Source organism: Canis lupus, chromosome 2, assembly GCF_003254725.2.
Source record: "Canis lupus dingo isolate Sandy chromosome 2, ASM325472v2, whole genome shotgun sequence".
Lineage (NCBI taxonomy): Eukaryota > Metazoa > Chordata > Mammalia > Carnivora > Canidae > Canis > Canis lupus.
Window position 1 is genome coordinate 6,999,704 of NC_064244.1, and position 26,185 is coordinate 7,025,888.

Below are 26,185 nucleotides of genomic sequence, written 5' to 3' on the forward strand. Positions count from 1 at the left end.
ACAGATTTCCTTATAGTTACATTTGCATGCACTTTCAATTCATAATTAAACATGGCCTCTTTCACATATAGTTCAAGCAAGTTTTTACATTATATTCTACGTATTAAATTTTATTTTTTCTTTCCCCACTATAATGTAAACTCCATGAGAACAGGGACTTTGTCTCTTGTTCACTACTGTATCTGCAGTTCCTAGAGCATTATCTGGGGAGATAGTATTTGCTTAACAAAAACATATTGCATGAATTAATGAATAAATAAATATCCAAAAACTCCTTTATATTTCTGGGTGTACAGAACTAATAGCAGAAGTATTGGCTTACTAGAGCTGCCATAACAAAGTATCACAGACCCAGTAGCTTAAACAGAAGTGTCTTTGGCACTGGTGTTAGGGCTTCAACATATGAATATTGAGAGGGACACAGTTTGGCCCATAGCAAGAGATTAATCCAATCCTTAAACATTTAATAATAAGTATCTTTTTTCCTGCTAATAAAAGTTACACAAACTCATAAAAAGTTCAAGCAGTACAGAATTGAATAAAATCAAAGTATCTAGTAATTGTGCGGGGCTAAGATTTGAGTAAGGTTTTGTGAAGATGCAGGCTATTTTTTTTTTTTTAAGATTTATTTATTTATTCAGAGAGAGAGAAAGAGAGGCAGAGAAAGAAGCCATGCAGGAAGCCTGACGTGGGACTTGATCCCAGGACCCCAGGATCACACCCTGGGCCGAAGGCAGGCACCAAACCGCTGCACCACCAGGGCTGCCCAAGATTCAGGCTATTGCCTTTAGTTCTTGAAAATAGAATGTAATTATTTTACATTTTAGCATTCTGACAAACCATTTTGATGTAGCTATATAAAAATAGATGAGTCAGAAAGGTTAAGTTGAAGAGGTTGTGTAAAAATGGCCAGTTTCATCTGCTGCTGATGAAGAGAATGTGGTAGAGAGAAATAAGATAAATTCTGGATAGTAGGAATTTCAGGAAGTGAGATGCAACCAGGGAGGAGTGAATTGGAAACTTCAACTGTGTTTGTAATTTTTATTCATTAAGCTGCATGTTAGATACATAGCTACTCTATGATCTTCATACCTTATAATAACAAGAGTTCTACTGAAAAAAAGTCCATAATTCTTGGACTTTTATCAAGTTTGACCTACTGGTGACTTTATAGTAACTTTCCTCTGAAGAAATAATTCTTAGTAATATTGCTAGTACTCAGAAAAGAGTTTCAATATTTCTTTGAATTTTTTTCAGTGGAAAAGCTGAACATTTGTTGTTGATATCTTTATAAGAAAATATTTTCACGATAGCTAGTAAAAATATGTTAATTAGCTAGCAAATGATTTGGGGTGCTTATCTTCTTCTCTTAGATTGGTATACTGTTCTTCAACGTATTAATTATGTTGTGCTTGATTTTTGGGATTTATGATTACTGATTTTTCTCCCAAATATTTGAATATATTATTAATAAAACTCTAACATACTAGTGGTAAAATATCTAGATATTATAAATAGTACTGAATAGCAGTGTTTATCATTTAATATTAACAAGGAAATGTTGTATTTAACAGAAAAAATGTTTGATCGGAATGAGCCCAGAAAACCTCCTGTGCCACTGAGGACTGATCATCCAGTCATGGGAATACAGAGTGAAAAAAATTTTGTAAACACAAATGCAGCCGATGTCATTATGGGAGTGGCTAAAAAGCCTAAACCAATTTATGTTGACAAAAGAACTGGAGACAAGCATGATCTTGAAACCTCAGGACTAGTTCCCAAATACATCAATAAAAAGGTAGCCTTGTGGTATATTAATGAGACCTAAAATGCAAATAATTTAAGTATGGTGTTCATAATGATTGTCCACATTATTATTAATAGAATTCTCACTGGGCAAATTATCTAGATTGCCAATTCTCATTCCTCTCCAATTTGTGTTTGGTCCAAATCTAATGTGATGAAGTTATGGAGAATTTGGAATGAATAACACCATGTAGTCCAATAGGGGGAAAAGCTCTAATTGTTTCCCTTAATTTCAATTATTAATATGTTTCACAATTACAACAAACATTCTCTAAAAGATGTTAATTTTTAGTGTGGTGGAAATTTCATGAATAGCATGGTCATTACAATGAGTCATTACTAAGAAATAACTTTGGGACCCCTGGGTGGCTCAGCGGTTGAGCATCTGCCTTCGGCTCAAGGCGTGATCCTGGAGACCCGGGATCGAGTCCCACATTGGGCTCCCCGCATGGAGTCTGCTTCTCTCTCTGCCTGTGTCTCTGCTTCTCTCTGTGTGTCTTTCATGAATAAATAAATAAAATCTTTAAAAAAAAAAAAGAAAGAAAGAAAGAACCTTTCAGAAAGGTCCTAAGATTTAGTCATCAGGTAGCAGTAACTTGGTAACAGAATGAGGAAAAATGAAGATGAAAATAATTTTAAAGCCATCCATCCTATCAATGTAGTGTAAATAATTCAGATTACAATTTCAACTTGAATGTATTTAGAGTAAAGCAGACCTTGAAAGTACTGTACAATAATCTTGTCCTTTGGGGGCCTTCCTCTATATCTGAAAAAATGCTTATCAGGTCAGCATACAATTTCAATGTTGAAAATTATAGGAGCTTTAGTTTGTTTAAATATAGAAGATCTTTAAAATTTAAAAAGCTTAAAAATAAAAATAAAAAATAAAATTTAAAAAGCTTACAAAAATACCTTAGAGAAAACCTATTTTACTTTGTATACTTAGTGCAAAATTGCTTGGAATACACGTAAAATATGAGTGTGAAACCTAAAGAATAATCATACATAATAATAAGTTGTGGCAAAAAAGAAAGGAACTGCAAAAGGAAGAAAGGAAAGAAGAGGAAAAATGGTCATGTATGAGGGGTTTGCATTGAGGTAGTCCAGTGATATACCAAGATGAATCCAATGCCTGTTTAAAATCAAAATGAGAACCTCAAGGCTGTTGTCAGAGTACCACACTTATTCTCTTAGAAACTCTTGTCACTCAATAAGCTGAGACAACTTTGGAAGACCTTAACAGGTATCTAGGGTTGGCAGCACATGATGATAAAGTTATTCCAGGCTTCTCGGAATGTGTCCTCCTGTGCCCTGAAGGCTGTTCATAGCCCTTGTCCCATAGGGGGTGGAATAACAGAAATTTCACTCTTCTGGCTGGCTCTTTAAAGCAACTTCCAATCCATTATTTCTCCACTGTGATGTAAAAACCCTTTTCCTTTGCTGGTTATGGGTTATGCTACCAAGTGCCCACACTGTGCCCCTCCTTCTGGCTGCCTTCTGCATAAGCTATCCACTTCAATATATTCTCTGCCCTGAACAGAAAATTGAGAGCATTCGTCATGGAGACAGAAAAATATTAAGTTAATCTCCCTGTGCTTGTTTACCAAGCCATGCAAACGCTCTGTACATTTACATTCTTGGTGTTGCTGGCCAGGCATTCAGTGTTCATGAAGGACTTTCTCAACTTACTCTCCACTGATTGGGGTTAAGTTCTTAAAATCTATTAATGGTAAGTGAGATAGCAAGTCTTTAAAGGGCAATGCCATTTTTTAAAAAAGTGAGTGTTTTCATTACAAGTAAAATATGATATGCCCATTTGTGCCACAGGAAACCATTTGTGAAAACAAACTGAAGCACTGATGATTGCCTGAGGTCTACAGCACTGGTAGTAAGACAGCGTTTCAAATTCTGCCTCTGCCACTTAACTCTGTGATTTTTCACACATTATATTTATCACAGGGTTGTAGTGAGGATTAAATGATATAAAATCTATCAAGCACTTGACAAAATATCTGAGACCTAATAAAAGTTCAATAGAGAGGGATATTATTAATTATTAATGTCAATAGTTTATATTAGCCCTCAGTGGTCCAACACGGGGATCACTGCACTGAAGCTTTCACCCATTTGTGAGATAGTTCTTTTTCCTAAAATGTATTACGTTATTCCCTTTATTAAACGGAGTATACCAAATATAATTTAATAATTTGTGATGACTCAGAATCATCATTATGAGTTTCAGTAACTACTGAGCTGTAGCGAGGTTTTGCCCTCAGTGTTTCCTGAAATGAATTGGACTGTTTACCACTGCACTAACTTACCAGAATACTGTGGTCTTAGAATTTATTTGTAGAGTGTTTTGCAACTTGCCAGGACATGTTTATAGCTAGGATATCTATCCTTTTTTTAGCCAGGATGGGTGAAGTTATGCTTTGGTAACAGATAACCCCCAATTTTAGTAGCTAAAAGCAACTAAGTTTTATTGTTTGTTTATTCTCCATGTCCTTTAAGGGTTGGAAGCTCTGCTGCTTGCCCTCATTCCAGGACCCAGGCCACCTAAAACATTTCCTATCATTATATTAGACAGAAAAAGAACATGACAAGTGATCCATAAATTCTTGAGGTTTCTACCCAAAAGGGACAGAGGTCACTTTCTCTCTCCTTGGGCAAGTCAGATCACATGATCACATCTTACTTATTTCAAGAGAATCAGGAAAGTGTTATCCTATCAACTGCCTAGAAGGAGAAGAACCAGAATATTTATGGATAATTTAAATGACTATCATACCTCTTAACAGCTGCTTCCTCAGAGTTTTTCACTGGACCTCCTTATTTATCTAAAGTAGATCCTATTTCTTTCTTTCCCCTTACTATTCTTTGTTTCAGTTTGGAGCACTTATAGATATATTATTTTATACTCTATTTTTGATAAGTTTCTCCCACCATAGAATGCACATCTATAAGGACAAAAACTTTGCCCTTCTCATTTATAGTATACCTGGCATCAAGTAAATTCTCAATGTTTTGAAAATTAAGGAGTAGTTCTGTTACTGTACATAGTGATATCATAGTTGATCTGAAAGAATCACAACAGATTGTTTCACTGTCAGTCTTTGCAAGTAACCCAGGTGCCTTAAAAATGGATTTTGTATTCCAAAAACAACCTACAGGTTCCAGGTCAATTTTCACTTAAAGTAGAGGAGCTTCATGTATTTGTTTCTTACAATGCTTTGGAAGAATTTATCTCCTTTTATTTAACAAGATTTTTTTTTTGCAAAAGAGACCTTAAGATACTCAGGATATGTAAAGATAAAAGCTGAAGCACCTAAAAGAAAAGAAGAAAAGCTAACTCTTAGAGGTAAAGCAAGGACAGAGTCATTAGCCAGGAACAGGTGCTGGAAACATTCAGAAGAGAACAAAACAAGCAGCTACAGTAACAATTCAAATGGTTTTAAAAGATGAGAATCAACTAGTTCCCAATAGTAAAAGAAAAAAAAAAAAAAACATTGAATTTTGTCAATTTGCCATATTTTGAGCCAAGGCTTTAAATCGGTAACATTTCTTTTTCTCCTTGTCATTAGTTGATATGTACACATGCTAAGATTGCATTCAGGATATTGATTTTTTTTTTCTGAAAAATCCTTATAAGGATTATGGTGTCACACCTGAATATATATGTAAGCGAAATGAGGAAGTAAAGAAAGCCCAAGAAGAATATGATAATTATATCCAGGAAAACCTTCGGAAAGCAGCTATGAAAAAGCTCTCTGATGAAGAAAGGGAGGCGGTTCTTCAGGTAAGTATTCTGTAATTTATATTCATATGTAGCTCTTTAGAACATCTCTGAAAGAACAGCCCATCATCAATGATTATGAAAGCCTATACCTTGTCTTTGAAATCAGAACACTCTCTTTGGGTTATGGCAACGTTCACAGTACAGCACATTGACTATTTGAGGAGAGCAAAAGTTGTAATCAGGAATTCTTGAGGGACGCCTGGGTGGCTTAGGGGTCCAGCGCCTGCCTTTGGCTCAGGTCGTGATCCTGGGGTCGTGATCCTGGGATTCCGGATCGAGTCCCCCATCGGGCCCCCTGCAGGAAGCCTGCTTTTCCCTCTGCCTGTGTCTCTGCCTCTCTCTCACTCTGTGTCTCTCATGAATAAGTAAATAAATCTTTTTTAAAAAAGGAATTATTGAATAATATTTTGTTTCCAAGTTTGTGAGCTTTGTTTTTTTCCTGGGGGTAGTTAGTGCTGTAAGGAAGCCCACCTTCTCCTTTGTGAACATGTGTAAGGAAAGGAAAAAGGCATTTTTATTTCATTGTCATGTTCCTGAATTTTTCAAAACAATACCCATAAAATAGATATTTTTCACTAGATGGAGCTCTAGAATAATTGAAACTGTTCCTAGACCAACTTTTCTTTCTTTCTTATAAACCAAATGTCCAAATTTTAAAATATCCAAGTGTTAGGAGTTTTTAAAATATATTTTCCTTATTTTGAGTTAAATAGGCCTAAAGATATATGATCTTAGGTGTTTAATGTAAGACTTTTACCCGAAGTACTTAAAATATTGGGGGATGTGAGCAGGGTTGCTCTGTCATCATCTTTAGAGAGTATTTATTAAGCACCTAACTGTACTTTTCTATAATCATGCTATATCTTACAGAGGTAAAAATGGTACTTTATTCTTGTTTTGTTATTTTAAAAGATTTCTACCAAGTCATTTCTAGTGACCTTTTAAAAAAACAGAACATTTTTTCCACATTAACTTCTGTTGAAAATGTATTTGTATGCTGTTATAAATTCTTAACATTTATCAATGTCATAATCATTAGTAAACATTTACTATATTCCTCTTTTGCAAAGACTATCATGCTAAGCCTCAAGGATATTAAAAAGGGCATAAAATAAGATTCTACTGTAAACAATGTTGTAATATAATGAATGTAAGGTAATAAGTATAGATGTACATATGTAGATATGAGTGTGTGTGTTTGTGTAGAGACTGTAAGTTTTATCAGGTGCTAAGACAGAGTATCCACTGAATGATATAGGAACATGTTGTTAGCGGGACTCTACACTGCACAGTAAGAGTACTCCAGACAGCAGAAGTCTAGGCCTAAGGACAAGGACTGTGTCTTTTTGTTGAAAGAAGTCTCCCTCATATCTAACCCAGTGCCCATTATAAACACAGATGTTTATATGTGTGTGCTGGACAGAAGAAAGGAAGAAGGCTGGCATACATGGAGGTGGGACTTTGGATGTCATTTTCAGAGAGTACTTGGTTTTGGTCCATTCTCTCTCTCCTCCCTCTTCCTGTTTCTTCCTCTTTCTTTTCCTCCTTCTCCCACTTTATCTCTCTCCAGTTTAGATTCTACCATTTTTAAAAAGTACATGCTTTTGTGAAAGCCAGGTTTTTATATCTAACCAATGCTGAAAAACAGGGAAAGACACCTGGATAGATCATCCAGACAGAAAATCAATAAGGAGACCTCGGCTTTAAACAACACATTACACTAGATGGACTTGACAGATATATATAGAAAATTCCATCCCAAAACACCAGAATACACATTCTTCTCAAGTGTACACAGAACATTCTCCAGGATAGATCATATGTGAAGCCACAAAACAAGTTTCAATAAATTTAAGAATATTGAAATCAATTAAGCATCTTTTCCAAACATAATGGCACAAAACTAGAAACCAATTACAAGAAGAAAACTAGAAAAATCACAAACATATGAAGATTAAACAATATTCTGATTAACAACTAATGGATCAATGAAGAAATAAAAGGAGAAAAAATACTTTGGGTGGCTCAATTGGTTAAGTGTCCAACTCTTGGTTTTGGCTCGATCTCGGAGTTGTGGGATCAAGCCCTGTATCAGGCTCTGCACTTAGATTCTCTTTCTCCCTCTCCCTTTGCCCCTCCTCCCACTCATGCTAAATAAATAAATAAATAAGATTGTTTAAAAAAATATTTTCAGACAAATGAAAATAGAAATGCAACCAAAATCTATGGGAAGACAGTCTAAGAGGGAATTTTATAACAATAAGAATCTCAAGTAAACCATCTAACTTTATACCTAAGGGAACTAGAAAAAGAACAAAAGAAGCCCAAGGTTCTAGAAGAAAGGAAACAATAAAGATTAGAGTGGGAATAAATGAAATGGAAATTAAAAAGACTAGAAAAGATCAATGAAACTAAGAGTTGCTTCTCTAAAAAGATAAACCAATTTAACCTTTAGCTAGACTCATTAAGAAAAAAAGAGAGAGGGATCCCTGGGTGACGCAGCAGTTTAGCGCCTGCCTTTGGCCCAGGGCGCGATCCTGGAGACCCGGGATCGAATCCCACGTCGGGCTCCCGGTGCATGGAGCCTGCTTCTCCCTCTGCCTATGTCTCTGCCTCTCTCTCTCTCTCTCTCTCACTGTGTGCCTATCATAAATAAATAAAATAAAATAAAATAATTTAAAAAAAAAGAAAAAAGAGAGGGCTTAAATAAATAAAATCAGAAATGAAAGAGAAAAAGTTACAACTGATGCTACAGGAATACAAATTATCATAAAAAACTACTATGAACAGTTCTATGCCAACATTTTGGACAACCTAGAAGAAATGGACGAATTCCTAGAAACACACAATCTTCCAAGGCTGAATCATGAAGAAGTAGAAAATCTGCATAGACCAAGTACTAGTGAGTAGATTTAATCAGTAGTCAGAAAACCTCCAACAAATAAAACTTCAGGGCCAGATGGCTTCACTGATGAATTCTACCAAACATTCAAAGATTTAAACATCTATCCTCCTAAAATTCTTCCAAAAAATTGAAGATGAAGGAATGCTTCCAAACTCATTTTACAAGGCCAGCATTACCCTGATACCAAAACCAGACAAGGACACTGTATACACTCAAAATTCATAGGCCAATATCCCTGTTGAACATACATACAAAAATCCTCAACAAAATATTAGCAAGCCAATTTCAATGTTTCATATGTACATTAAACATATCATTTACCATGATCAAGTGGGATTTATTCCATGGATAAAAAGATGATTCAATATCCATAAGTCAATCAACATGATATATCATAGTAATAAAATGAATTAAAAACCATATGATAATCTCAATAGATGCAGCAAAAGCATTTGATAAAATACAATATCAGTTTAATGATAAAAACTCTCAACAAAGTGGATATAGATGGAATATGTTTAAACATAATAAATGCTGTTTATGACAAGCCCACAGCTACCATCACGCTGAAGAGCGAAAAACTGAGAACTTTTCCTTAAGATCAGGGACAAGACAAGGATATTCATTCTCACCGCTTTCATTCAACATAGTATTGCAAGTCCTAGACAAGGCAATTAGGCAGGAAAAACAAATAAAAGCCATCCAAATTGGAAAAGAACTAAAACTCACTATTTGTGGATGACATGATTTTATATATAAAGACTCCACCAAACATCTCTTAGAACTAGTAAACAAATTTAGTAAAGTTGCATGGCACAAAATCAATACACAAAAACCTGTCATGTTTTTATACATTAACAACTATCAGAAACAGAAATTAAGAAAATAATTCCACTTGCAAGTGCAACAAAACGAATAAAATACCTGGGAATAAATCTATCCAAGGAGGTGAAAGATCTGTGCACAGGAAACTTATAAAACATTGATGAAAGAAATTGAAGAAAGCAAACCAAATTCAAAGATGTTTCATGTTCATGGATTGAAAGAATTAATAATGTTAAAGTGTCCACATAACCCAAAGCAATCTACAGATTCAATGCAATCTGTAGATTCAATGCCTATCAAAATTTCAATGGCATTTTTCACAGAAATGGAATAAACTTGTATAGCACCACAAAAAAAAAAAAAAATCCCAAATAGTTAAAGCAATCTTGAGGAAGAAGAACAAAGTTGAACGCATCACACTCCCTGATTTCAAACTACATTACTAAGATACAGTAATTAAAAAACCAGTGTGGTAATGGCATAAAAACAAACACATAGATCAGAGGAAGAATAAAGAGCCCAGAAATAAACCCATGCATATATGGTCAATTAATTTACGACAAAAGAGACAAGAATATACAATGAGAAAAGAACACTCTTTTCAAAAAGGGTGTTGGAAAACTGGACAACCACATGCAAAAGAATGAAACTGGACCATTATCTTACACCATATGCAAAAAATTAACTCAAGATTGATTAAAGACTTGAATGTAAAAACCTGAAATCATAAAGCTGCTAGAAGAGGTGGTAAACTCCTTGATATCAGTCTTGGCAATAGTTTTTTTGGTTCTGACTCTAAAGGCAAGCACAACAAAAACAAAAATGAACAACAGGGGAAACCCATCAACAAAAGGCAACCTCCTGAATGGGAGAAGATATTTGCAAATCATGTACCTGATAAGCAGTTAATATCCAAAATATATAAATAACTCATGCAACACAATAACCACCACCACAACAAAACACCCTCAAACAATCCAATTAAAAAATGGGCAGAGGATCTGAGTAGATATTTTCCCAAAGAAGACAGCCAGATGGCCAAATGGCACATGAAAAGAAGCTCAGCATCACTAATTGGGACAGTGCAAATTAAAAACCACAATGAAACATCACCTCATACCTGTCAGAATGTCTATTATCAAAAAGACAATAAATAACAAGTGTTGGTGATGATGTAGAGAAAAGGGAACCCTGTTGCCCTGTTGGTAGGAATTGATGCAGCCACTACAGAAAACAGTATGGAAGTTCTTCAAATATTAAAAATATAACTACCAAATGATCCAGTGATTTCCACTTCTGGGTATTTATCTAGATGAAAAACACTAATTTGAAATGATATATGCCTCCCTCTGTTCACTGCAGCATTACTTACAGTAGCCAAGATATGGAAGCAGCCTAAGCGCCTATCGATATATGAATGGATAAGGAAGATGTGGCATATATATCTGTGTGTGTGTGTGTGTGTGTGTGTGTGTTATACTAAGTGAAATAAGTCACACAGAAAGACATCCTATATGATTTTACTTGTAAGTGGAATCTGAAAAACAAACAAAACAAAATAAAAAGCATAAACACAGAGACCAGATTGGTGATTGCCAGAAGGAAATGAGGTTGGGGAGTAGATGAAATGGGTTAAGGAAATCAAGAGATACAAATTTCCATTTATAAAAATAAGTCTGGAGATGTATGCTCTGGTGACTGTAGTCGTAATATTGTATCATATATTTGATCCCTGGGTGGCTCAGTGGTTTGGCACCTGCCTTTGGCCCAGGGCCTGATCCTGGAGACCCGGATCGAGTCCCACATCGGGTTCCCTGCATGGAGCCTGCTTCTCCCTCTGCCTGTGTCTCTGCCTCTCTCTCTCTCTCTGTGCCTCTCATGAATAAATAAATAAAATCTTTAAAAAAAAGTTGCTAAAAAGATAAATATTGAAAGTGTTCATCACAAGAAAAAAATATTTTGTAACTTTGTACAATGATATGGTAACTAGACTCACGCTGATTATTTCACAATGTATACAAATATCAAATCATTATGTTATGTATATGAAACTGATAGAATGGTATATTTTAAAAAAAAGAAGAAGAAGAGAGGAAGAACTTCCCTCAGAAAGAAAAGGCTCTTCTGTCCCATGTCTTTTTGGCTATAGTGGATAAGCAGTCCTCGGTTTCCTAATATGGTCACTGCAGAGTTTGAAAGGACAATAGCAGACCCTTCCTTATATGCCTTATTAGCCAGGAAATATAGCTGCCATGGTAACAAAGCCACCAGCTATGCTCCTGAGAAGCCCTGAATCATGTTTCCCTCCCTGGTTAAGAGTTGCACACAGCACTATGACAATATAGTTGTATGTTCCTGAGTAGGCCACATTCTGCTCATTCTTCATAAACTAATTGTCTCATTATACCTGGAGGATCATGTACTCTAACGATTCCACACTTCTCATTTTACATATGAGGATATAAAATGCAAGTTTATTAAGTTTTGTTCATTTATCGATTCATTCACTTGAACAGGCTCTGTATCCAGTCCAGGGGATAATATTGTGAGCAAGACAAATGCAGTCTTTACTGTCAGTGAAACCAGAGTTTGGTTTATTTACATTTGCCCTTGGTCGCAAAATTATCTAGTAGCTAAAAAAGGACTAAAACCCCACATCGACCAATTCCTATGCCAGTGCTTTCCCACTACATTGTACACAGGTGCAATGGAAGTAACAAAAGGAAGCTCAGAGATCCAGCAAGAAATACAGGCACCATCAGCCAGGATTCTGAAGGGTATTTAAGAAGGAACTATTTACAGAAGTAAAGCAGGGCCAAGGGAACCAACAAAAAACAATGAAGCACCTCAGATCTAAGGACAGTGGGAATCCATCACCACCCTAGGCTCGAGGGGCAGAGGCAAGAAATAGTGTTACCAGAGCCTGGTAAGATCTGGAGCCTAGAAGAGAGGCCACTGAGCAGTGTTGCAGTTACAGACCAGGTGAGCCAGAACTAGTGTCCAGGAAATGTCAAGGGAGAGGAAGAAGAAATGCCCCAACCTCTCTCTGCCCCCACCAGTGCTGAACTCAGTGGCTAGAGGGCAACGGAGCTGGGGGATGATGTGAGGAGCCAACCTACAACGATGAACCCCTGCCGCCACCCCACAACACCCTGGCCCTGGTCCCAGGGCAGAACAAAAAGGCAGAGAATGGATGAGGGTATGGTGGATTCAGAAGGAGCATGGAACTAAGGCACTTCTTACTTATTTTATGACTGCTTCTCCCTTATTTGAAGCTTTTACCAAACTAAGAATAAAAAAAATAAAATAAAATGAAAAGCTAATTTTTTAAAAAAAGGAAAATGACTATTCCTGTAATGAATAAAATATTTTTTTAGATAAAATAACAAAAATCAGTCTTAAAAACAGCAGAGAGGCTATTTCAATATAATATATTGGTTACATTTAGTTCCCATTCCTGCCTGTTGACTTTGATCCAAACGTTTTTGTACACACTGGAAGATAAAGCAAACTATCCTTTAAAAGATAAAGGCTCCAGTGAAAGAGTGTAGCTGCTGTGACCACAAGTAATGTGGAAATATCACTCAAGTAGCTATGAAAAACCTTTGATATTTGAAAGTATATAAATGCATAGATTTCCTCTCTGCAGTAGGCACCCCTGTGGAGCACTGTGGAAACATATTTTTCATTTCATAATGAAAGGCTATGAAAAAAGAATTCTTCTGAGGATATCTTTTTGGAATACATCTCATACACTATTAAGAACTGTGTTGACCCATCCTCCTCTTTTCAAAATGTAACCTGGGTATTTTCCCTGTCTTATCCTTTCCTTAAATCTTTCCTCTAGTCTCACTCAATAAGAGTTTAAACTCTGTTCCCCTTTGCCCCAGCCAACCTAGTATATACAGTGTGCCCTATCCCTATCATTATTTTTACCTAGGCATAGGAATAAACCACTGAAATTTTATTATCTTCCAGAAGTTTCTACTAGGTAAATTTGTACTATGAGGGCTTATTAGAAAGGTGTTATTATATAAGACACTTCTAATCCTCTCTTACACCTCAATATATAGCCATGGATTTCAAGGACCATATTTTCAAGGTAATATTTTAAATTCTACTTTCAGTTTGGCTTCTTGTTTTTATGTAAAAGGAATGATTTGTGTACCCATAGTGAATAACAGGAAGTGCTAATTTTGCAAAAATGTCATTGCTCGAATTCAATTAGAGGTTTCAGCCCATTTTGTCAATGAGACCTCTAGTCACTGTGATAAGAAATGGGGAATAGGCAGATGAAAATAGCCTTTATTGCTCCTTAGAGATCCCTAATTTTGAATTGGTCGGTTTCTGAGAATATAAAACATTAACTACATTACTGAATTAGCATGCGGGTTACATTTAATGACATCCCAGTCATTTCTGGTATACATTAATGAGAAGTATAGACCCCTTGACTCTATGAAGAGTTCTTTCTAATATATTGAAAAAATACACAAAGGATCATCTCTTGTTAAATTGAATTTTGGCATTTTGTGCAGTTCCATTTAGTCGAATATAAGCAAATATGCCATGCAAGTCCAAATCAAATCTTTTGATGAATGGGGATAGTGGTTCAAAATAAAATTCTAAATATAGAAACTAAAATTTTTAAAGAAATAATTTCCTATTCAAAAACATGTCTCTCTTGGGGAGGTGGTGATAGTGGGGTGGGGGGGACACGGATTCTCAGTTGTTTTTACCAAAGCATTTGCCACGAGCTTAGTTTCACACTACTCGTAACTGCATATGCATATTTAATGGCAAAAACAACAGTAATGGTAACATTAAAAACAGCAAATAAATACTCCCTCTGGGAACTGAGCACACAATCGAGGACAGGATTTTGCCTCTGCACAATATTTTCTGTGACTGGAGCCAAGTACTCGATACATACATAATCGTTTTGTAAAGTTATTTTCATCAGTTTCTTTTACCTATTTTACATTTTTCTTCACCAGGACACTATTTTTTTAATCATTTACATTGCTTTTGCCGTTACCTAATATTTATGGTTCTCATTACCATTTGCAGGGGCTGAAGAAGAACTGGGAAGAGGTGCATAAGGAGTTCCAGTCCCTCTCGGTATTCATCGATTCCATCCCAAAGAAGATCCGCAAGCAGAAGCTGGAAGAAGAGATGAAGCAGCTGGAGCATGACATCAGCATTATTGAAAAGCACAAAATTATTTATATTGCCAATAAGTAATAATAGATTTTTAAAAATATAGTTGTTTTAACATAGGGAGAGAAAAAAAAAAAACCTGGAAAGGATCAAAATGAAACTTTGCTTTTCAAAGAGGAAAATACTGTGAAGAGAATAAAAATCGTCTTTACCAAAACGCATAGGCAATGATTTGGTAAATAGGTCATCGAATTATTCTACTTACCTGAGAGAAAACTTGTTTTTAACACAGCATTAGGTTTTCCACATATAAAGGAAAGTTGGATGTAGTGTGTTCCAGTCTGTAGTGTGATCCATTATTTTTACATACTTGTTTTGCATGAATATAAATTTCTGGGGGCTGAAGAATAAAGTCAGCACTCAGAACTTCAGATTCTGCACTGCATGATACAAAGAACACAACATTAAAAATGGATAAATATTTTGAATTGCACATAGTGGTGTATGCTTTCTTACTACTCCAGTGTTTTCTCCATGTTGCTTAATATTCCCACACATTTAACGGCACGTACACTCTGATAGCGCATGTCATTTGCAGCTCTTCCCAATTGCAAATGCTTTCATGTTCATAATCCGCCAAAAGGCTTACATTTGGAGGGAGAGGAATGAAGAAAGTAACATAAAATCAAGAAGACAACTTATAAAATGCATCGTGGAGGATGATGAAAGAGAAGAGCCTTCTTCTGGGCATACCATACCGACTTTTAAAAACTTTGCTAATCAAAATGCTTTATTCCATAATTCACTATGTGTGTTTCACTAAAATGGGCTGTTACTTTTACTTTTTGGTCCTATGTATCTATTTTGTGAATTCTTTTTTTTTTTTTTTATTTTGTGAATTCTAAAGTTTCCACTTTTAAGGTTAGATTATCAAGCAATGAATTTATGTGAGTAGAGCTGTCTTCAACTCAATGAGCATATAAGGAAAGTCTAAAAAGAAAATATCCTTGTGTGAAATTTTAAATTAGAGAAATTCAGTAGAACACAAAATATAAAATATCAGAGCAATAATATCTGCTGCTTACACTGATTTTTATGGACAATAAAAAAAATGGCATTTTAAAAAACTTTTTCACACAAACAGAACTTAAGAGCATTGTAGAAAAACTTTAATTAAATAAAAATGGTTATATACAAATGTTTTTGAAAACTCACTTTAAAGTTTTTTCACATCTTTTTATGAAAATCATTTCTGTATTTTTTATTACCTTAGAGCAGATATAAAACTAAGGATAGTGATTATCTAGAATGTTGCTTGCTATTTAGGGTAGGCTAATAGCTGTAACAATAAACCCCAAAATGTACAATAATAACATGCTATGAATAAATGAGTAGGAACTCTTTTGCACACAGTTGCTCAAGGACCCAGACTTATGGAGTGGCAGGCCTTGTTCTCTCCAGAGTTCTCAGGGAGAAGAGACAGGTCAAATCTAGAAAAGGTGCATGTCATTCCTGTTTGCATTTTCTAAGTCAGAAACCCTAGTTCCACAAACTACCTCCAAACACAAACCACCTCCAAATCTTATTTGCCTGATAAACATAGATTTCTCATTTATATTACTGTCCTATATGAATGGAGCAGGGGGTACTGTGTTCCATGCAGTCAGTCACTCAGGGACTCAAGTCTCCTTTTGTCTAGTGGCTCTGCTGGTACAGACACCCTTATCTGCCACAATGAAGGATAAGATGTTTAGATTAGTATTTTATTTGTGAAATGATTGCTATACATACTCATTCTCATATAATTCAAAATCAGTAGTTATGCAAAAAATATTCCAGTTATTTCAGCCTTGTGATTGTTATGTTTTGGAGTCATGAATGAGAGTTGCCTTAAATGATATCTTTGTGGGTTTAATGGATGGTTTTTCTCTTGCTTTCTGTAAATTTCTACTAAAGAATAGACTTTTCTCCATGGCCCACAGTGTTATGCTAGATTGACTTCATTGCCTTTCTCATTCCATAGGCCTCTTAGGGAACCTTTCCCATCCATTATTCCTGGGACATTATGCTTCCACCTAACAGGGGATCCTAACCTTTAAAAATTCTAGTACTAATTTCCCACCTACATTCACAACACACACACACACACACACACACACACACACACCACCCTACCAGACAGAGGAGGGACAGACACCTGATTCAGATGACTGGTCAGTGACTGATCAGATTCTCTTTTTTGAGGATGTGAATTAAGAGACCACAGTCATTTGGGAGCAGGCACTTGAATCTAAAAGGTCAAACTTCATTCTTGTATCTAGTTTGACTTGAATTTCATTCCTATTTAAAAGAGCTCTGTCTAATCCACATGCAGAAGAATGAAACTAGACCACTCTCTTTCACCATACACAAAGATAAACTCAAAATGGATGAAAGATCTAAATGTGAGACAAGATTCCATCAAAATCCTAGAGAAGAACACAGGCAACACCCTTTTTGAACTCGGCCATAGTAACTTCTTGCAAGATACATCCACGAAGGCAAAAGAAACAAAAGCAAAATGAACTATTGGGACTTCATCAAGATAAGAAGCTTTTGCACAGCAAAGGATACAGTCAACAAAACTCAAAGACAACCTACAGAATGGGAGAAGATATTTGCAAATGACATATCAGATAAAGGGCTAGTTTCCAAGATCTATAAAGAACTTATTAAACTCAACACCAAAGAAACAAACAATCCAATCATGAAATGGGCAAAAGACATGAACAGAAATCTCACAGAGGAAGACATAGACATGGCCAACATGCATATGAGAAAATGCTCTGCATCACTTGCCATCAGGGAAATACAAATCAAAACTACAATGAGATACCACCTCACACCAGTGAGAATGGGGCAAATTAACAAGGCAGGAAACAACAAATGTTGGAGAGGATGCGGAGAAAAGGGAACCCTCTTACACTGTTGGTGGGAATGTGAACTGGTGCAGCCACTCTGGAAAACTGTGTGGAGGTTCCTCAAACAGTTAAAAATATACCTGCCCTACGACCAGCAATTGCACTGTTGGGGATTTACCCCAAAGATACAAATGCAATGAAACGCCGGGACACCTGCACCCCGATGTTTCTAGCAGCAATGGCCACGATAGCCAAACTGTGGAAGGAGCCTCGGTGTCCAACGAAAGATGAATGGATAAAGAAGATGTGGTCTATGTATACAATGGAATATTACTCAGCTATTAGAAATGACAAATACCCACCATTTGCTTCAACGTGGATGGAACTGGAGGGTATTATGCTGAGTGAAGTAAGTCAGTCGGAGAAGGACAAACATTATATGTTCTCATTCATTTGGGGAATATAAATAATAGTGAAAGGGAAAATAAGGGAAGGGAGAAGAAATGTGTGGGAAATATCAGAAACGGAGACAGAACGTAAAGACTGCTAACTCTGGGAAACGAACTAGGGGTGGTAGAAGGGGAGGAGGGCGGGGGGTGGGAGTGAATGGGTGACGGGCACTGGGTGTTATTCTGTATGTTAGTAAATTGAACACCAATAAAAAAAAAAAAAAAAAAAAAAAAAAGAGCTCTGTCTAGAATAAAAATCTGATGTGTTCTGGCCCATTGCCTGTGAACTCTTTGGGTTGAGTTCTTTGAAATGCTCCCCTCCTCCCCACTGTGATGGGCGTTCCTATAATACTGATGCCCCACCCCCAAAGTTTTGTACATTGTTTCCTCTGCTCTTTTCTTATTCTTCCTGCATATCTGCCTGGAGAAAATCTTCTCTTCAAGAGTTGGATCACAATACATTTCTCTGACACCCCTTTCTGATTGCTCAGACTCTGTCCTATTCCAGAATTGCTCATACTGTATTGTGTGTATGTGATTATCTGCCATTTCTCACAAAACTACAAGCTTCTGGGGGGAAAGGGACTATCTTTTCTTCTGCATCCTTAGAATCTTCCTCATAGCTGGTATATAAAAGATGTTCAAAAATCTTTGTTGAATAAATTAATGATGTCCCAACATATATTTTATTGACCCATTGGCATTATTATCATGACATACACTAGACTCGGAGGATAAGGATTTTGGCTCTAAACAAAGCAATTGATAACACAGCAATTAGCTGCATGATCAAGTCAGGAGGAGGTCATCTCTTCTAGTGCTTATGAGCCCAAGCACTGGAGTCAGGTGGACTTGGGTTCACATCCCAGCTCAGCACTTACTAACTGCTTCAAAATCTTTGTAAGATATGTTTTCCTAGTCTATAAGATGGGGTTGATAACCTATAGCCATGCTTTGTGGAGTTAGGATGGGAATGGAATGAAACAATATGTATATAACAGCATAGTCCCTGACATGTAGAAAAGCAATACATTTATGCTAAGGTTTATTATCAAGAATCTATTAAGATTCAAGAATCTGGGAATCCAAGAATCTGGGGCACTTGGGTGGCTTAGTTGGTTAAGTGTCCAACTCTTGGTTTCAGCTCAGGTTATATTCTCAGGGTCGTGGGATTGAGCCCTGTGTGGGGCTCCGTACTGGGCATGGAGCCTGCTCAAGATTCTCTCTCCTTCTGCAACTTCCCTCCCACCCCCCCAACCCTGCCAACTTGAGCTCTCTCTCTCTCTCTAAAAAAAATAACACTTCAATTCTGTAGTACTTCTGTTTTGTCCAAAAGTATTGGACCCATTAGCATATTGTCAATCAAATTTCCCAAGCTTATAAAATCCAATTGCAGGAAAGGATCTGATTGAACAGTTTAGAAGTCCTAGCCTGAAATTGCCCTAGTCTGGCTAATATCCTTAGTGGCATATGCAGATGATAACTGCATTTGGAAGATGCTATCTTTAATAACTGGCAATAATTTGGCAATACTTTCTGAATTACTCACACAGATATTCCCCCAAAAAAGATAAGCTTAAGTCAGTAATGCTGCCAAGTGTCACTAAGGAAAAAAGGTTTGCAAGGTTGACTCCAACAAAGCTTCATGGGTGATATTTATTAGTGAATTAACGTGCCCAGGCCCTGACCTCAAGTCTAAGAGTGCACAGATTCACTGTTCTCAGGACCTCAGAGATTGGTGCACATGAATTAAAAGGCACATGAGTCTGAGTTGTCACCTGAACTGAACAGCAATTTTTTTATTGTGATAAAATACATAACAAAATTACCATCTTAGCCATTCTTAAGTGTACAGTTCAGTGGTATTAAACACACTCAATGTATTGTGCACCCATCACCACCATCTTTCTCCATAAGTGTTTTAATCTTATAAAACAAACTCTATACCCATGAAACAATAACTCCCCAGCCCCTGGCAACTGCCATTCTTCTTTCTGTCTCTATGACACTTAAAAATAGACTGAAGAATTAATAGACGTTGAGAGTGATTGGGAAGAGAAGGATTGTGGAAGGAAAATAATTCTAAGCAGAGTGAACAAGATGGATAAGGATCTGGGACAGGAAACTCTCAGCCCAGAGGAGGAAGGCAGCCATTGGAGCTGGAATGTACAAGAAGGGAGAAGGATTCAAGTTAAAGATGAAGAGGGAAGCAATGGGCGTTAACATGTTCAAAGCAGACATGAGGGATGATACAATCTATTTTTAAATGAGTATTTACTACATGGATTAAAGTAGAAGAATGAATGAATGGAGGGAGACTAGGATCTATCATAGTCTTCTAGGTAAAGAAGAGAGTGGCATATACCAGGACTATGGTAGTGAAGACAAAGCGTAGCTGCTGGCTTCAAGAAATATATATATGTAACTATGTAATTTGGTGATGGATTGCAAGGTGATGAAAGGAGAGGAGGAGGGGGATTTCAAGGATGACAACCAAATTGATGATTTTAGCAGCTGGGCAATGGAGATGCCATTTTCTGAGTTGGGGAAATCTAAAGGTGGACCATACTGGGGAGGACAGGTAAAGAGATCAAGAATATAATTTTAGGCCTTTTGCATTTATGACAATCTTGTGATGTTGGAGATAGATAGGTGATGATAAATGATGATGATAGATAAATAGACTTTTACACATGTATTTATGACAATCCTGTGACATCTAGTTGGAGATTGATGATATAGATAGGTAGGTAGATGGATAGATAGATAGATAGATAGATGATAGATAGATAGATAGATAGATAGATAGATAGATAGATAGATAATTTGAGTCAGAGGGGAACCTGGGTTGCTCAGTCTGTTAAGCATCTGACTTGATTTTGGCTCAGGTCGTGATCTCAGAGTTGTGTTGAGCCTAGTGTTGGGCTCTGCACTGCTGGGCATGGAGCCTGCTTTGGAGTCTCTCTCTTGCTGTCCCTTTGTCCCTCTATGAGCTCTATCACTCTCTCTCTCTCTCTCTCTCTCTCTCTCAAAGAAGAAGAAGAAGAAGAAGAAGAAGAAGAAGAAGAAGAAGAAGAAGAAGAAAGAAAAGAAAAAAGAAAGAAAAGAAAAAAGAAAAGAAAGAAAAGAAAAAAAAAAAAAGAAAGAAAAGAAAAAAAGAAAAGAAAAAAACAGAAAGAAAAGAAAAGAAAAGAAAAAGAAAAAAGAAAAGAAACCTGGGATAGAGCTAGAAATCTGGGAATTCATCAGCATGAATGTATGAGATCACCTTGGGACAAAGTATCCAGTGAGAAGACAATGAAGGTCTTAATGACTCTACTATGTAGAAGTCAGATGGGAGAGCAGGCAGGAGCAAGTAGATGAGAGAATGAGTGCCCTGAGAGGTCAGAAGAAAACCAGGAGGCCAAGGAAATGCAAAACTGAGGCACCCAAGAGAGATGCTTGATGATGGGAATGAAATTCTCACCCCAGCTGGGCTTTCCTCTCCCTTGTTCTGAGCAGGATACAGGTCAACTCCTACCTTGGCTGTCCTGCTCCTGTTTTATATTTGCAGTTCAAACTCTTATGCTGAAATCCTCTTATCTCTCTAGATATGCTAATATCATTGACCAATGTCACAACATTGACATGTGACTTAACCTATTATTACAGCCCACATTAACAGTTTAATCACCAAAGTGAGGGATGCTTTTCAACAGCTCCAGGAATTTTTTTGGTAGGTAAGAAGGCCACTGCTGTTAATAACACAATTAACTCCTAAGAGAGCAATATAACTTCTCTCATTTCCAAGTTCTTAGTAGCCCACAGAAGGTGATTTGTTCATAAACACTGGTTATTCCAAGTAAAAGACAAGCACAGATAAGGGCAAAAAAAAGAGCAAGATATTTTTTTTCTGAAGGATTTGTTTCTTCCTGGCTGAGACCTGTTATGGTGAAAAAAATTTGGCTCTGATAGTAAGTTACATGCCCTTTAGGAAATCACTGTGTCCCTTGACCTTAGTCCCCTCTTCTGTAAAGCGAAGAAACTAAAGTAGGTTTTGTTCAACCCTCCCTCCATTTTTGATGGTCCATCGCTCTAAAAGCATATGACTATTTTCAACTTAGCTTATGTAGAAGTTTGGTCCCTAAACTCATCAGGGCCCATAGAATCACTAGAAGATCCAGAACTGATGATTTTCACCAACACTCACCAGCTCCATCTGCCACTTGACATACTGGAAAGGATATTAAAGCAAAACACTTGCTAGTTTTTAGGTCTTTTTAGATGAAAACTTTACTAATAGTAGTCACTTGAGGTTTTCAACTCCTCTAAGGTCTTCTTTAGTCTAAGGACTTTAAATAAATGATCTTTCTAGGAAACTAGACTGAAAGAAAGCTGGAAAGAAGGGGAGAGCAAAGAGGAGGGAAGGGACAGGGATAGGAAGAGAAAAAAATTTTTTAAGATTTTATTTATCTGAGAGAGATAGGAGAGAGCATGAGCAAGAGGGAGGGGTAGAGGGAGAAGCAGACTCCCTGCTCAGCAGGGAGCCCACTGCGGGACTTGATTCCAGGACCCTGGCATCATGACCTGAGCTGAAGGCAGACACTTAACTAACTGAGCCACCCAGGTGCCCAGGAAGGGAAATTTTAAAAAAGAAATGGAATATGTCCTTTTGACTAGAAAGAGTGGTTCCCATTATAGAAGAACATTCTCTCCAACCATGCCACAGACTCTACGCTTTTAGAACAATGTCTGTGGCCAAAAGATAAGTACATAGAAAAGGAATCTTGTCTTTACAATAAACAATTGATTCATTCATTCCTTGGTGAATGACATCAAAAGTATTAGGAGCATTTTTTTCTTCATAATGTACTTGGTGAGAAATAACTGAAATTAGCAACAGACTAAGTTGATGTTAATTATCCCTGGAAACTGAACATACTGTGTTCACAAGATTGGTGTAAAAAAACCCACGCATATATTAATTTTTAAAATTGTACATGCAGATATGGCCTTTAGAATCACACTTTTTATTCTACAGGATGCTGCCTATATAAAGAATGGTCGGATGAGTAATATATATATTATATATATGTATATATATGTTTTATATATAACTTTTAAATGCCTGAACTTAGGCACTCAAATGAATGTCGTCTATCAAGCAAGGGTATACACTTACCTAAATGTTGTTAGTGATATGGAATATGGATGTGGAATTCTTTTGGAATAAAATATATCTATCCCACCCCCGAACCTCTGCCACCAAGTTTTCCTTTCCTGAGATAGCCAATGTTATCAACTTTTATGTACCTTTCAGAAATATTTTATAAAAACAAAGGAATTTATGTATGCATATGTATACATAAAAATAAACATAACTATATATACACACATATATTATATATACATATATATTCCTTTCATTTTGTTGATTCAAATGAGTGTATGTAATATTTGCCTCTCAGTTAGTGATATTGTAGAGTTCATTTTTATCAATATATACTGTTCCTTATTTCTTTTTGTGGATGTGTGATAGTAAATTGTATGGCTATATATAATATACTTCACAGTGCCCCACTGATGGACATTTAAGATTTCACTTAAGTTGTTTTTAATATTTGTTATTAAAAGCAATGCTACAATTTAATGACTTTAAACATACATCATTTCACACATTTGATTATATTTGTAGGAAATCATTCCCAGGAAAAAAAACAACTAGGTCAAAAGGTATGTGCACTGGTTATTTTATTAAAAACTTTTTTTTTTACTTTGCTGCGTGTGTGTGTGAATAGGTGATGTATATACATGGACCCACGATTTACCCAAATGGGAGTAGGGGAAAGTAAGCCTCCCTATGCTGTTTCCTACAGCCACTGAATCCCCCTTCCCAGAAGCAAACACTGTGACCAGCTTCTTGTGTAAGTTTCCAAATAATATTCTATGCATATATATACCTATAATATAAAAACAATCATGTATATCCATTGTAGAATTACTCTAGTTTGACAGACAATTTCCTTCTGTTACAGTCTGTGGGAATCAGAAGACTCTTGCCAAGAAAGGCATCATAGGTCAGTGTAAGAGTTCAAGTAAGGAATAGATTTTTTATTGTCTTATCATTCTGTATCACCCATACACCAACAACATTGTGGATTTCATCAGGAAAGCAATGGTTCTACTGACCTTCACTATGCCTATGCATACTCTGGATGGAGGAGAGGCCAGGGATACTGAATTTTCCAACCTGGTTCACTGCAACCATCTGAGATCTGCTTTCATCTTCTCAGTAGTAGTGTCTGTTGAGCCTACTGCTCCCTTTGTTTTGTGTTTCTTTTCCGATTGTATTTTCTAACACCAGAGACCTACACATTTGGACTTTAGATTGCAAGCTGCATTCCAAGAACTCCTCCTTAAACACAAATCTGTTCATTTCCATCTCTCCATGCAAACTTCATGGCCCCTGCTTGACTTCTTTTCTCTCATCATATCTTGATAAAAGCAACAAGGAGCAGTTAACCTACCACAATACTCTTCCAATTTCCCTCAAGGGGGCAGTTAAGCGAGTGGTATCTCTTCTATGACAGTTTAAGTGACAAATTTATGGCTTTCTAGTCTGAGCAAGAATATTTCCTATCATTTATATGCCATACAGTACAATCACCAATAATAGAAATCAGAACTTTTTTTTTTTTTTTTTTTTTTTAGAAATCAGAACTTTCTAAGGCACAGAAAGCTCATCAGGTCTTAACTTTCATAGGATTCTGTTCCAATGATGTGGCTGTATCACCTAAGTGGACACAACAGCCAGAGTTTGCTATTATATGCTCAAGGCCCCCTATTCACTAATAAGGTTAATCAAGACAAAGTTAACTGTCCAAAGTTTCTTGTAAGGGAGGAAAACAACACAACAGAGGGGACTCAGCAGCTGCCTACTTTCCTTTCTATTCCCTGGCCTTTCTGAGGCCAACAAAAAGGACAAACCCTAATCTTGTGCAATTCCCACACATGAACTGTGCTGTTTTGGACTAATGCAGGTTTCTTTTATCTTTACTGGCTTTGAGGAGACATCAAATTTTCTTCTGGATGAGCTCTGTGGCTCTACGTAGCCAGCAGGCTTAGGCTTGAGGCCCAGAGCACCCTGGAGGCCACATGTGGTTTCATCTGGACAAATACTTTCAAACAAATTCCTTGGCTTTTCATCAAAATTTCTGAGATGACAGGCAGTTGCCACCCACGTAGTAATATGATGTACAGCCCTAAACCGAGTGCCTTACAGGGTATGGGTGGTATAAACAAGTGAGACTGGTGAAATTATAACATTATTAATTATAACATTATCTTAGATTTTGGATTGCCAACTTACTATAACATTAAACTACTGTAGTTCTTTTGTAATGCACCCAAAGCTTTAAAAAAAAAATCTCCTTGACACACCCTTTAGAGAATTAAAATACAGTAGTAAAGCCTAAAAGACTCTGCCTAAGTATATTTTATAACATAAAAAGTAAAATAAAGAATGTGCCAAGATTCTAAGTGTTCACAATTTCTAGTTACTCCAGTATGAGCCAAGAAATTGATGACAATTGACCTTGTGCTTTTAAAAATTAAATGAAATGGAGAATTCTAAAAAAGTAAAATGTAAGCCAAGGGCCTTCAGCAGAACATGCTCTTTGTAAAAGATACATTTATTCTATCATCATTTAGTCTTATGTTTCTAGTATTCTCTCAGAAGCTTAAGTATATTTTAAGCAATTACATGGCATTGATTTAGCATCTGGTATTGGGGGATTTTTTTAGACTGAGGTATTTTTCACGGAAATTCAGTTCAGTTCAATTATAATGAGTGTTTAGATTGAAATATGTTTTTAATGATTTATTTATTTGTTTTAGAGAGATAAATCACACATGTGAGTGGGGGGGAGGGATAGAAGGAGAGCGAGAGAGAGAAAGAGTCTCAAGCAAGCTCCCCACTGAGTGTGGAGCCCAACACGGGACCCTGTCTCAGGACCTTCAGATCATGACCTGAGCCAAAAATCAAGAGTTGGATGTTCAACTGACTGAGCCACCCAGGCACTCCTAGATTGATATTTTATCATTAAGATCCTTTTAATACACACATTGAGACTAATTTTCTTAAAATAGATTTTAAAAACTGTTTTAAATTATTAGATTCTTTTAAAAGTCATTTCAGATTTCATGTGTGCTATATAGTTTATTCAAATGTTTAAGAGAAAACTAAATCTAAAATTATTATATTTGCTAACCAATATTTTTCTTAGGATCTTCTGTGGTATGACCTTTCACCACCCCCTCCACCTCACATATTGAACTTTTGCTTTTCTATTGTGTGTCTTCAAGA

The 26,185-nt window shown here is 36.5% G+C and overlaps 1 protein-coding gene and 1 long non-coding RNA gene across 6 annotated transcripts in view; one reads left to right on the forward strand and one right to left on the reverse strand.

Moving 5' to 3' along the window:
• ENKUR (enkurin, TRPC channel interacting protein) overlaps positions 1–14,985 on the forward strand; it is a 25,036-nt gene extending 10,051 nt beyond the window's left edge. For all 4 annotated transcript variants that reach the window (XM_025463920.3, XM_025463922.3, XM_025463923.3 and 1 more), the window contains exons 3-5: positions 1,575–1,798; positions 5,456–5,602; positions 14,403–14,985. In XM_025463920.3, coding sequence (XP_025319705.1) covers positions 1,575–1,798; positions 5,456–5,602; positions 14,403–14,576 — 545 coding nt within the window. In that variant the 3' untranslated portion in view covers positions 14,577–14,985. The remainder of the gene's footprint in view (positions 1–1,574; positions 1,799–5,455; positions 5,603–14,402) is intronic.
• The window catches only part of LOC112670307 (uncharacterized), an 83,941-nt gene continuing 72,519 nt past the window's right edge, over positions 14,764–26,185 (reverse strand). For both annotated transcript variants that reach the window (XR_004814073.2, XR_004814074.2), the window contains exon 3: positions 14,764–14,932. This is a non-coding gene — a long non-coding RNA (uncharacterized LOC112670307). The remainder of the gene's footprint in view (positions 14,933–26,185) is intronic.